General features: G+C 48.1%; 2 protein-coding genes across 2 annotated transcripts; one reads left to right on the plus strand and one right to left on the minus strand.

The window, feature by feature from the left end:
* Window positions 1–1,313: 1,313 nt before the first annotated feature.
* Eif1ad (eukaryotic translation initiation factor 1A domain containing) lies at window positions 1,314–6,088 on the minus strand. Its single transcript, XM_059262956.1, has 6 exons — window positions 5,336–6,088; window positions 3,495–3,713; window positions 3,269–3,377; window positions 3,066–3,174; window positions 2,849–2,896; window positions 1,314–1,630 (listed from the first exon to the last, which is right to left on the minus strand). The coding sequence occupies exons 2-6, from the start codon at window positions 3,579–3,581 to the stop codon at window positions 1,480–1,482; spliced, it is 504 nt and encodes a 167-aa protein (XP_059118939.1). The 5' UTR covers window positions 3,582–3,713; window positions 5,336–6,088; the 3' UTR covers window positions 1,314–1,479.
* Banf1 (BAF nuclear assembly factor 1) lies at window positions 5,672–7,822 on the plus strand. The gene is made up of 3 exons (XM_059262945.1): window positions 5,672–5,996; window positions 6,621–6,759; window positions 7,289–7,822. The coding sequence occupies exons 2-3, from the start codon at window positions 6,637–6,639 to the stop codon at window positions 7,433–7,435; spliced, it is 270 nt and encodes an 89-aa protein (XP_059118928.1). The 5' UTR covers window positions 5,672–5,996; window positions 6,621–6,636; the 3' UTR covers window positions 7,436–7,822.
* Window positions 7,823–12,646: the final 4,824 nt, after the last annotated feature.

The following is a 12,646-nucleotide window of genomic DNA, read 5'->3' on the forward strand; positions in this document are numbered from 1 at the left end:
GCTCTACTGTGGGACGGAGCAAATGACCAGCAGAGGGAAGACTAAGCTGGGAGGCCAATCTTCAGGAAGATTCGGCAGTGGCTACGTTAATGCTAGCAGTGAACAGGCAGAAGCAAATCCTCCCAAGAAGTGAGAGGATAGCCGGGCGGTGGTGGCGCACACCTTTAATCCCAGCACTCAGGAGGCAGAGCCAGGTGGATCTCTGTGAGTTCAAGGTCAGCCTGGTCTACAGAGCGAGATCCAGGATAGGCAACAAAACTACAGAGAAACCCTGTCTCGAAAAATAGAAGGAAAAAAAAAAGTGAGAGGTAGTTTATAGAAGCTTGCATAGTTTGCTGAGTGCCTAGGCCACTGAAGGATCTTTGAACTAAAGTAACGAGGAGAACTATTTAAAACTAAGTAAATGTTGCTGAGGTACAAGGGGTATTACAACAGCCTTTAGTAAAAGGTTAGTAGCCCAGCCAGGGATAGTGTAATCCCAGCTCTTGGGAGTTGAGGCGGGACAGCCACTGAGTTGGTTAGCCTAGGCTACAGTGACTTTCCAAGCAAGTCTGTCCTATAGAGACCATCTCAAGAAAAAGATTATAAGAAAGTGACTATCCTGAGATTAGCAACACTCTAAGAAAACCAGGAGATGGTAAGGATAGAGGTATGCTGACCACAGACACGTTCTGGAGATGACAGGTGGGTAAGGTGAAGAGAGAGGCGCTCCGAGTGTTATTTCTATGGCAGCAGGTAGTAAGCACTGCTGCAGTACAGGATAACTAGGAAGGAAGGGAGACAGCTCACAAGGCACCGTGGGATTTGTCCTGAGCTGTGCTTAACAGGCAGATGGGTCCTAGGTCCTAGGTTACAACCTTAACTATTGGAATCAATACTCAACATACGCAGGCAATGACTGCTGTTAGTTAAGGAGCACAGGGCGAGGTACCAAGTGCCCAGAGAGGTACTCTGAACCAGTCACATGCTGCAGATCCCAGCCAAACCCTGCTTCCTTCCCACTCTACCCCCAGGTGACCAAGGCCTCCACCAAGAAAAAGGCTTTCAGGGGCTGGAGAGATGGCTCAGAGGTTAAGAGCACTGTTTGTTCTTCCAAAGGTCCTGAGTTCAATTCCCAGCAACCACATGGTGGCTCACAACCATCTGTAATGAGATCTGGCACCCTCTTCTGGCCTGCAGGGATATGTGCAGACAGAACACTGTATACATAATAAATAAATAAATCTTTAAAAAAAAAAAAAAAAAAAAAAAAAAGAAAAAGGCTTTCACTTCACCATGAGCTTCTTCCACAGAGAGCCACTCAGACACCAGTGTTAAGTCAGCACCCACCAGGGGTTTAATTCTTCTAGGTCAGTTCAGAAAGGGGCCATGCCTTGTCCCCATCCAAAAGAAAACATCTGCAGGGCACCCTGGGAATGTCCAAGCCCAGAAAAGCCAAGGGGTAGTCCCTGAGCAAGTAGAGAAGTGGACCCTTCCGGCTCAGGCTGCCTCCTCCTCCTCTTCTTCACTCTCCTCCTCACTCTCATGATACTGTCTGTGATTGGTGTTGACAAAGAGGTCAGAATCATCTTCAGAACCTGATTCTTCTCCTGAGAGCTGTGGTTCAGTGGGGAGTTCTGGCTGACTCGGTCTGTGTGAGTGAGAGGATGGAGTAAGGAACATCTGGAAAACCACATCTATAATCCAGTCTCAGAAAATCAGCACCAATAACTAAACAGTCAGGAACCGATAGGTTTCTGAAAATCCAAGAGCCCCAAACCCTGATGTGGTGGCACATGCCTGGTATTTAGGAGGCTGAGGCAGAGGATGATGAGTTTGAGGACAGCCTGGGCTACATAACTGGACCCTGACTCAAGAAATCATCCATCCATCCATCCATCCTGGAGGGTTTCTGGCAGCACAGAGCAAATAAGGAAATCCAGTCAAAGGAAAACACTAAGGATTACCTCCTACCCAACCCATCACTGGTTTTAGTAAGGAATCAACAACTCTATCAGCATCACTGACACACGTAGTGAGCTCGAATTTAGTGCTGATGCACTAAAACAGTGGTTCTCAACCTTCCTAAGGCTTCCTCTCTTTTTTGGTTTCTCGAGACAGGGTTTCTCTGTGCAGTTTTGGTACCTGTCCTGTATCGCGATCTGTAGCCCAATCTGGCCTCGAACCACGGAGATCTACCTGCCTCTCCCGAACTCACAGAGATCCACCTGCCTCTGCCTCCCGAGTGCTGGGATTAAAGGCGTGCACCACCACCGCCCAGCAGGCTTCCACACAGTTCTTCATGTTGTGGTAACCCCCAACCATAAAATTATTTCATTGTTACTTCATAACTGTAATTTTTCCTCTATTATGAATCGGAATGTAAATGTCACCTGATATGCAGGATATCTAGAATGTGACCCCCAAAGGGGTCGAGACCCCAGGTGAGAACTGCTGCACTAAGCAATTACATAAGCATTACCTTTCTTACTCGGCATAATCCTGTCTCTTAGATGAGGAAAGGTTTCATGTAACTCAGGCTGGCTTTGAACCTGCTACATGTAGCCCATGCTGGTTCAAACTCCAGCTTCCACCTTGTAACTGCCAGAATTACAGGTATGTACTACCACACCCAGTTAGGAATCTGTCTGAAGATATTAAATGATGCACCTAAAGTCACTTGCCTATTAAGTAGCAAAGCCAGCATTTTAATTTGGAGCATGTGACCTTCAAGCCATACTCATAACTATACACTCTACTATAGATGTTGGAGTTCTCAACAGGAGAAAAGCAGGATCACCTTTCTCCTTGAGGTACCAAGGTGTGAACTTGTATTTTTGTCTTCCCTGGGCTGGGGCTTGCTCCTCACCTGTTTATATTATTTTGTTTCTCAGCTACCTCGGAGAAGGCCTCAGGCCTGTGACAAGAGAAGAGTCAGGTCAGAGTACAGAGAAACCTCTCAGCAAACAGCTGTTTCCAAATGTCCCTCTGGGGACAGCAAAACCTCATCCCACCCCCACCCCATTCACTAGCAAGGATGCTACTGTCCCCAGAAGCCAGAGGGCCATCGATCAAGATTATCGTACCAGTGACCCTCCTTCTGCAGAGAGCGGACATGGTTCTTGCAGAGCACGAAAGAAATCTCAGCCTTCACTTTTTCTCCCTCTTCAATTGGGTCAACAATGAGAAAGTCCCCTGTAGGTGACAAAAGATAAAGTCATTCCTGTGTATGAAGGAGAAAATCAAGAATCAAGGCCATGATTCTGTATTGTAGAGGGATGATTCTAACCTCTCTTGATCCAGATGTTCTTGCGGTATTTGGAGGGCATGCTCACCAGGAAGCGCTGCCCTTCTGCTGTCTCTACCTCATGCAGATTGTTCCCAGGAGTCCTGAGAACCTGGTCCAGGAAAGACCAACAATTAGTTAGATCAAACACACACTGACCCTCACTGAGTCCTTCCCACACCCCAGGGGTCCAATGGGAGTAGAGAAAAGCTTAGACCAATCCCATTACCTTCACTATCTGCTGTTGGTCCGAGGGCACCATGTGCTCCCCCAGCACCTCCTGCACCACATGCTTTCTCTTGGTGGCCTGAGACATGCTGGGTTCTGTCCAGGGTTGTTAGGACGTGGAGGCTGTCAGCTCTTCTTCCAGAGTTATTTGGATGGCAGTCTTAGAATCCAGGACTGCTTCCAAGGGGAGCAGCCTTGTACGACAAAGTGCCACCTCGCCCTGTTAAAAACACGAACTTAGCCAGGCGGTGGTGGCGCACGCCTTTAATCTGAGCATTCGGGAGGCAGAGCCAGGTGGATCTCTGTGAGTTCGAGGCCAGCCTGGGCTACCAAGTGAGTTCCAGGAAAGGAACAAAGCTACACAGGGAAACCCTGTCTCGAAAAACCAAAAACCAAAACACGAACTTTACAGGACTGGACGACTTGCTGCTCTTACAGAGAATCCAGGTATGGTTCCCAGCTCTCACAGAGGCTTACCACTGCCCCTAATTCCAAGCCCAGGGGATCTAACGCCCTCTTTTGGAGACATACATGCAGCTTTTTAAAAACACTGATAAACGCTGGGTGGTGGTGGTGGTGGTGGTGGTGGCGGCGGCGGCGGCGGCGGCGGCGGCGGCGGCGGCGGCGGCGGCGGCGGCGGCGGCGCACGCCTTTAATCCCAGCACTCAGGAGGCAGAGCCAGGTGGATCGCTGTGAATTAGAGGCCAGCCTGGACTACCAAGTGAGTTCCAGGAAAGGCGCAAAGCTACACAGAGAAACCCTGTCTCGAAAAAACCAACCCCCCCCCCCAAAACACTGATAAACATAAAAAAATTAAAAATCCTTAAAAAGCAAAACACAAGCTTTAGCCAGATGCTAGTGTGTGCCTTTATTCCTAGCACTTGGTAGGCAGAGGCAGGCAGATATTTGCTGAGTTCTAAGTCTGCCTGGTCTACACAGTGAGACCCTGTCTCCAAAAAAAAAAAAAAAAAAAGAGCAAACATGACCTTTAAGGGCCAGAGAGATGTCTCAGGACCCAGCATCCACACCAGTTGATTCACAACCATCTCTAACTCCAACTTGGGGGAATCCAATGCCCTCTCTGGCCTCCAAGGGCACTTACAAAACCTACACGCTTTGCACCTTTCCTGGAACTCACTCTGTAGCCCAGGCTGACCTCGAACTCATAGAGATCCGCCTGGCTCTGCCTCCCGAGTGCTCAGATTAAAGGCGTGCGCCACCACCGACCAACACAGAGTAAATCTTAAAAACCGGCCAGCGGCGGTGGCTTACGCCTTTAATCCCAGCACTCGGAAGGCAGAGCCAGGTGGATCTCTGTGAGTTCGAGGCCAGCCTGGTCTACAGAGCGAGATCTAGGACAGGCTTCAAAGCTACACAGAGAAACCCCGTCTCGGAAAAGAACACAACAACAACAAAAAAAACCAAAACAAACCCACGAAACAAGTTTTACAGTCTCAGTTGGGGGGTGGAGATGGCTCGAGCCTTTAACCTTAAGACATCCCAACCCATGGAGGTAGAGGCAAGGGGATCTCTCTGGAAGACGGAGGCTAATCTGGTCTACATAGTGAGATGCCCTCTCAATAACAAAAAAATAAGTAAATAAAATCAGATCATGGCCCCAGGGCAGGGAAAGTCCTACGAGATCCACTCCTGTTAAAGGTCCTGCTGTGACGACGAAACCACACGCACCTTCCAGGCCGATCATTCTGACGGTCTCTTTGGGAAGTTTGAGATAAACCACTTTCCTCCACATGCCTGAACACCCCCAAGTCTAGTACAGCCATACAACAGACGCTCGACCTCCTAACACTCCGCGGTCCAGACTGACTCCACCGCACTCACCCGCTCGGCGTTACACGAGCAAGCTCCGGTCTCCAGGCGGACGCTGAAAGCAGCTCGTCCACGACTCACTTCAAGACAGAGTCAACGAAATCAGAGAAATGCGACCTGCAGGTGGTCACGACGGCCCCGCCGGTTCGGACGCTTGGCCTCAGACCTCCGCTGTTCCCGGCTCCCGTCAGCCGGCTGGAGATAGACCTGACTCGGAGGAACCCGCGAGAATTGCACTTCCGGGGCGGGGCTCTCAGTAGCCCTCCGGATGCCCCGCCCCTTCTTTGTCCGTTCCTTTAACTCTTCCCTCGACCAAGGTAGGGGCAAACCTAAGTCTTTGCGTTCCGGGTGCTGGGCAGGAAAAGGTAGTATTCTCCTCGGAGGCCTCGGTCTCACAGATGGGAAGCGCGGCCGGGGAAACAAGACCATAAAAAGCAGCGCGGCTTCCTGTGAGGGACCGGAAAACAACAACTATTGTGGGCGCCGTAGTGAGCGGCTGCGCCTCAACTCTATGGCTCTGGGTGGCTAGACGTGCCCAATGTGGGTTATTTTTTTTTTTAAGCGGCTCATAAGACGACCCGGAAGCGGAAGTGGAGGAACATTCTAGTTGCTTGAGGTATCGGCGGGAGCGGCTGAGTGGCGCGAGGAGCCGTTACCAGAGCCAGCGTTGCCGGTGAGCGTGAGCGGCGAAGCCGGGCTCCGGCGGGAGGGCGGAGGCGGCGCGCGGAGGCGGGAGGGAGAGGAGCACGCCTCGCGGAGGCGCGCCTTCGCCGCGGAGCAGCCTGGCCCCGCGGGAGGGGCGGTGCGCGGCGCGTGGAGGAGGAGGCGGGGCTGGCGGCGCGCTTGGGGCGGGGCCCGGGACCGGCGTGGCGTGGGCTTGGCGGTCTGCGGGTGCGCGGCCCTGGTTGGCCTCTGGAGGGCGGCGAGGGCAACGAGACCCTCTTCTTGCTGTTCTCACCACGTGGTCGTTCCCAGCGGGGTCCGTGTCTGCCTCGCCAAGGTCACCGAGAGTGACAGCTTCTGGGCGGGCCCCGGCCCCTGAGTCTGGCGATCTTCCCGTTGCCTTACGTGCGCCACCTGTTAGTCCAAGCCGGTGTTTCCATCCGGTCAGTACCAAAACCCAGGGCCCACGGAGAGTGGAGATTGCGGAATAGCCGGGAAAGGCCTTCCCTGGCCCTCGGTTTTCTCAGGTGTGCAATGAGGGAAATCGAGGAAGCAGCCACAATAGCTGGCCGAGGAGATTGCCCCGGGGAGTTGTGCTCTTCAGCCCTAACCTGCCTTTTTTTGGGATTCCCAGGTTAAACCTGATCAAGATGACAACCTCCCAAAAGCACCGAGACTTCGTGGCAGAGCCCATGGGGGAAAAGCCAGTGGGGAGCCTGGCCGGGATTGGTGAAGTCCTGGGCAAGAAGCTGGAGGAAAGGGGCTTTGACAAGGTGTGGGGTGGTCACAAATGCCAGGGAGGGGTAGAGTGAAAGCTGGCAACAGATGTTTCCAAGCAAAAAAAAAGTGGAAGTGAGGAAAAGTAGGGGTATGGGGAAGGTATGGACAGGGGTGGATCACTTGAAGTGGTTTGGCGGCAGCGAGGGAGGCAAGGTCATGTTTGTTTTTTTGAGACAGGGCCTCTCTGCCTCACACGTGCTGGGATTGAAGGTGTGCCCCACTGTGCCCTACCCCTTTGTGTGTTTTCAATGTCACAGAAGTGAAACTAGGCGTAGTGGGTCCCTATGACCCCAGCACTTGGGAGGTTGAGGCAAGAGGATTCCCATCGAGTCTAATGCCAGTCTAGGCAGCAAAGCAAGATCCTTTCTTAAACAAAACAACCAGAACAAAAATGGGCTTGCCTCTCAAGTACTCACAACTGACCCTGCCTGGCTTCAGAGATCGGCCCCTTCGGGGTGGTATAACATAGTCTTGTGGTTTTCGTCCGAGAGGCACTTAGCCTGCGCCCTTTCCTGTCTGCAGGCTTATGTGGTTCTCGGCCAGTTTCTGGTGCTAAAGAAAGATGAAGACCTCTTCCGAGAGTGGCTGAAAGACACGTGTGGTGCCAACGCCAAGCAGTCCCGAGACTGCTTTGGGTGCCTTCGAGAATGGTGTGACGCCTTCTTGTAATGTACTCTAGGGACTCCTCAGCCCCCCAGCCACAGAACCGAGTCTCCAGAGTCCAAAGCCGGGTGGGGCTTCTCCCCGTCCTCCATGAAGGAGAAGATTGCTGTTGTCTCACTCACCTCCTATGTGCTCCAGGGTCTTTGGGGAGTTCTCACCCCTCAGCATTTTCAATCTTTTTGGAATTTTCCCCTTGTATGCCTTGCCCCTCCTCCCCTGAAGTTCCATGGCAACAGTTACCAGCTTTCCTGAATGGATTCCTGGACCCTTTTTCCTTCCATTCACAATCTATTGGATGCCAGTTGGCTCCTTTTTGTTTTTGTTTTTTGTTTTTGGCAAAAATAGTAACTGTTCTTATAAAGAGTTTTAGATTAATAAAGTCAGTGGCCTTCATGATTGGTGTTCTGTGTTGGAAAGCAGATAGGCTGGGAGTTGTGTCTTCACCAGGGGCTGAACACATCCACCTCACTCCTTATCAGTGCAGACCGAAACTGGTAGCTTCCCTTTTCCCTCCCAAAAGGGAGCCACCCTAGCCATGTGGGCCTTGGGCAGGTGCCCTAGGTGTCCCAATTCCTGAATAATGTGGGAGAGACTGTGGGTTGATTTCTTCCTGGGAGCCAGGTAGGCCGTAGGCTTCCAGATGTCAACAGTTGGTCTAGGCAGCACCTGGTGGAAAAGTCAGTAGGAGTCAAAGGTACCAGGAAGAGGGTGGATAGGATGTGGGTAAGAGTTCACCTGCCAGTCATGTGTGTGTTCTCTTAGCCTCTGGGAAGAATGGGTGGGATTTTTGCTGTTTGCCCAGCTATCAGAGAAACGAAAAAGTTACACTTGAAAACTAAATTCCAGTCCCGTTGTTTTCAGACTCATACTGTGAACCAGCCTGAAACTAACATCTTTGAAAGTATTTTTAATTTTTTTGTTTTGGAGAGGTGAAGAGATTTGGGGCTCAGAAAAGCTAATTTGCCCATGAACTTGCTGAAAGTACATAGCCACATGAACTCAGACTGTAACTGGGGAGACTGTTTCTATGTCATGTAACCCATGCTCTCTGAGCCTTAGTTCCCTCGTGGGTGAGGGTTCTGAGGACCAGGTAAAATGCTGTTTAACACTCACTCCTGCTTGGTGTTCGTTTCTCCAAAGAAGAGCATCACTAAGCGGTGACTTGCTTATCATGCAAATGAAATGCTTTTCTGCATGTTTATTATCCAGGAAAGCAAGGATGACAGTACAAGACTGGGCATGAGAAAACTTTCATGATCTCACAATGGAGAGAATGTTAATAAGATGGTCTCCATAGTACTAGAAACTTAATCTAAAACCTGAGTAAGGAGATGAGCACGAGTGGGTGAGAGTATTTTTATCAATAAAATCCTCACCCAGAATACATACCAGAGCTGCTGTCCAGAAAAAGTCTGGGATGTGGCTCAGTTGGTAGTGTTGTGGTATACACCTCTATATTCATGACTGGAAGATATGAGGATCCAAAGTTCAAGGTCATCCTTGGCTATGAAGCAAGTTCTAGGCCAGTCTAGGGTTCATAAGATTCTATCTCCAAAAGAAAGTGGTCTGTAGAGATGGACAGGGAGTAAACATTTGCTGTGAAAGCAAGAGGACCCAAGTTCAAATCCATAGCACTCACATAAAAACGGGCATGGCTGCACTTACCCATAACACCATCACCCCATTGTTGTAGAGCAGCGGATCCCAGAAGTTTACTGGCCAGCCAGCCTGGCTGAAAGTTTCAGGTCCAGTGAGAGACCCTCTCAGCAAGTGAAGTGGAGAGTGATAGAGAAGATGCTGCCCTTCTCTGGCCTCCACACGCATAGGCAAAAGAATCACCAAACACACACGCGTGTGCACGCGTGTGCACACACACACACACACACACTCACACAAGGGGGATGCAGGCTGGGGATGTAGTTTAATGGCAGAATGCCTAGCATTTATGAGGCCCTGGATTAGAGGACACATAATGGGGAACTTGGTAGGAAATCTGAAAGGCAGCCACAAGAGATGATAGCACATGGAAAGGCTCCACTTTCATTAGAAATCAGAAAAACAAGTGCCATTAACGCCTAGCTGATTGGCAAAATTCTTAAATCAGACAATACCAGATGTTGAGCAAATGGAGCTACAGGCCCTGGTCCCTGTTGGTGGGAGTAAATTGCTGTGAGCACTCTGGAAAACACCTGAGTGTTATTTTGCAAGCCTGACACACCCAGTGAGCCATCAGTTCCATTCTTAGGACTGTGCCTGTAAGAAACTCCTGAGAACCTGCAGCAGGACATTGAGAAATGTTCACACTCCTCCACTGTTGGTGGGAGTGCAAACTTGTACAACCACTGTGGAAATCACTATGGAGGTTTCTCAGAAAATTGGGAATCAATCTACCTCAAGACCCAGCTATACCAATCTTGGGCATATACCCAAGGAATGTTCAATCATACCACAAAGATACATGCTCAACTATGTTCATAGCAGCACTATTTGTAATAGCCAGAACCTGGAAACAACCTAGATGCCCGTCAACTGAAGAATGGATTAAGAAAATGTGGTACATATACACAATGGAGTACTACACAGCAGAGAAAAACAATGACAGCATGAAATTTGCAGGCAAATGGATGGAACTAGAAAATATCCTGAGTGAGGTAACCCAGACTCAGAAGGACAAACATGGTATGTACTCACTCATAAGTGGATACTAGATATAAAGCAAAGGATAACCAGACCACAACCCACAGATCTAAGGAGGCTACCTAGCAAGGAGAATCCTAGGATGACTGTGGCTTATAATAAGTTTTGGTTTTACTCATTCACTGGGCAAGCTTTAGTGAAACATTTCACTATTAGGATAAGAATTTGTATTGTATCAAGCTGATGAAAGAAAATGCTGGCCATACTTTCAGGAGGGGAGGCTAAAATCTTTTTAGATTATGGATTAGCCTATAGAAAAATGTCTGCCGTGAAAGGGAAGATGAATAGGAATCTCACTTACACAACTTAAGTAAAACATAGCTCTCTGAACAGATGAAGATAGGTCTCTTATGTATCCCAGAATCTAATCAATATTTATTTGTATAATTCAGCTATTATTTGGCTGAAAGGGGCTTATTGGGAAATGTTATAGTTTTATACTATTTTCTACAGAGAAAATATTTTACTGTTTAAAGTAAAAAAAAAAAAAAAAGAAAGAAAATGTTCACAGCTGCCTAGTCTGTGAGACCCTGCAGTGTACGGTTTCTACAGAGAAAATATTTTACTGTTTAAAGTAAAAAAAAAAAAAAAAAGAAAGAAAGAAAAAAGAAATGTTCACAGCTGCCTAGTCTGTGAGACTCTGCAGTGTACGGGCTGGTGGTTCCCAGTGTGTGTCAGTTCTGCACAGCAGGGAAAGGGAATCAGAGCAGTAGTTCAGAATAATCTCAGCATGAGACCATGGATACAAAACCATGTGGTTTGCCGGGCTTTGGTGCTGCATGCCTTTAATTCCAGCACTCGAGGCAGAGGCAGGAGGATCTGAGTTCAAGGCCAGCCTGGTCTACAGAGCAAGTTCCAGGACCGCACAGAGAAACCCTATCTTGAAAAAACAAACAACAACAAAATACCAGAGAAACTGTGTAGTTCCGTTCTTTGTGTTTTGCTGTGTAGTCCTGGCTAGCCTGGTACTCACTGTGTAGCCTGAGATGGCCTCAAGCTCACAGCAATTCTCCTGCCTTAACCTCCTGAATGCTAGGATTGCAGTCCTACACCATGACCCGCTTCCATTCATGTTCAGAAGTAAATTCTTGCTTAAGGACCCCTGTGTAGATAGTAAGATTAGAAAGAAAACCAAGGAACAGCTTATTGCAAAAAATTAGTGATAGGGCCTTAAGGGTGTGGCGCTGCTATAATGCTTGCTTAGTATACACAAAGCCCCGGATTTAAACCCTGGGTCAAAGGGTTTAAGAAGAAAAAAACCAATAGGTAAGAGGGAGGAATCACCAAATCAATAGTAGTCATCATCTTTGGAGAAGAAAGTTCAGTGATAATGGAGGGCTTGCAAATAGGAGTGACATTTTCATTTTTTCATCCCTGAGGTGGTAAAATTGTCTCATTTGAATTGAATACGTCTTCAAATGTAGCTAAATGGTAGAGCAATTACTTTCCTAGTGTATGTTAAATCCTAGGTTCAATGTCTATCATCTCACACACACACTGAGTGTGTGTTGTGCGCCCTGTCCTGTGTATTAGTGATATTTTAGAGCTATAAGATAAAAGCAAACAAAAATGACATCCTGAGGAGTTCCAGGTGTGGCCATGCGTGCCTATAATCTGAACATTTGGGAGGGGCAAACAGGAGGATTGAGAGTTTGAGATTAGCTTGGGCTCCGTAGTAAGACAGTCTCAAAAAACATTAAGACAAGACAAACAGACCATGAAACAAAAACATGATCTGAAGCTCTAACAATCAGGTGATGAGTGAGAAACTCTTCTGACATGGAAATGGATAGGAGTTCATCCATGGCTGGGTCTAGGCAAAGTATATAACCCACCCTGGCATGGGTACCAGGTACCCTCAGCAAGCCATGGCCAGTGGCTACACTTCTACTTCCCATTGGACCCACACCTCTAATACACAAAGCAGGGTGCAGCTGGGCTATCAGCAATGGTCTTGTAGAGATGCCAGATGCAGGGGTACCAAAAACAGTAATAAAAACTTGTTTTTGAAATTTCACTATTTGCAGATGATATGATAGTATACATAAGTGACCGCAAAAATTCTACCAGGGAACTCCTACAACTAGTAAACTCCTTCAGTAAAGTGGCAGGATACAAGATCAACTCAAAAAAATCAGTAGCCCTCTTATACACAAATGATAAAAGGGCTGAGAAAGAAATCAGAGAAACATCACCCTTTACAATAGCCACAAATAATATAAAATACCATGGGATAACACTAACTAAACAAGTGAAGGACCTGTTTGATAAGAACTTTAAATCTCTGAAGAAAGAAATTGAAGAAGATATCAGAAAATGGAAGGATCTCCTATGCTCATGGATAGGTAGGATTAATTTAGTAAAAACAGCAATCTTACCAAAAACAATCTACAGATTCAATGCAATCCCCATCAAAATCCCAACACAATTTTTCACAGACTTGGAAAGAACAATACTCAACTTCATATGGAAAAACAAAAAACCCAGGAAAGCTAAAAGAATCCTGTATAATAAAGCAAC

This window comes from Peromyscus eremicus, chromosome 1, assembly GCF_949786415.1.
Source record: "Peromyscus eremicus chromosome 1, PerEre_H2_v1, whole genome shotgun sequence".
Taxonomy (NCBI): domain Eukaryota; kingdom Metazoa; phylum Chordata; class Mammalia; order Rodentia; family Cricetidae; genus Peromyscus; species Peromyscus eremicus.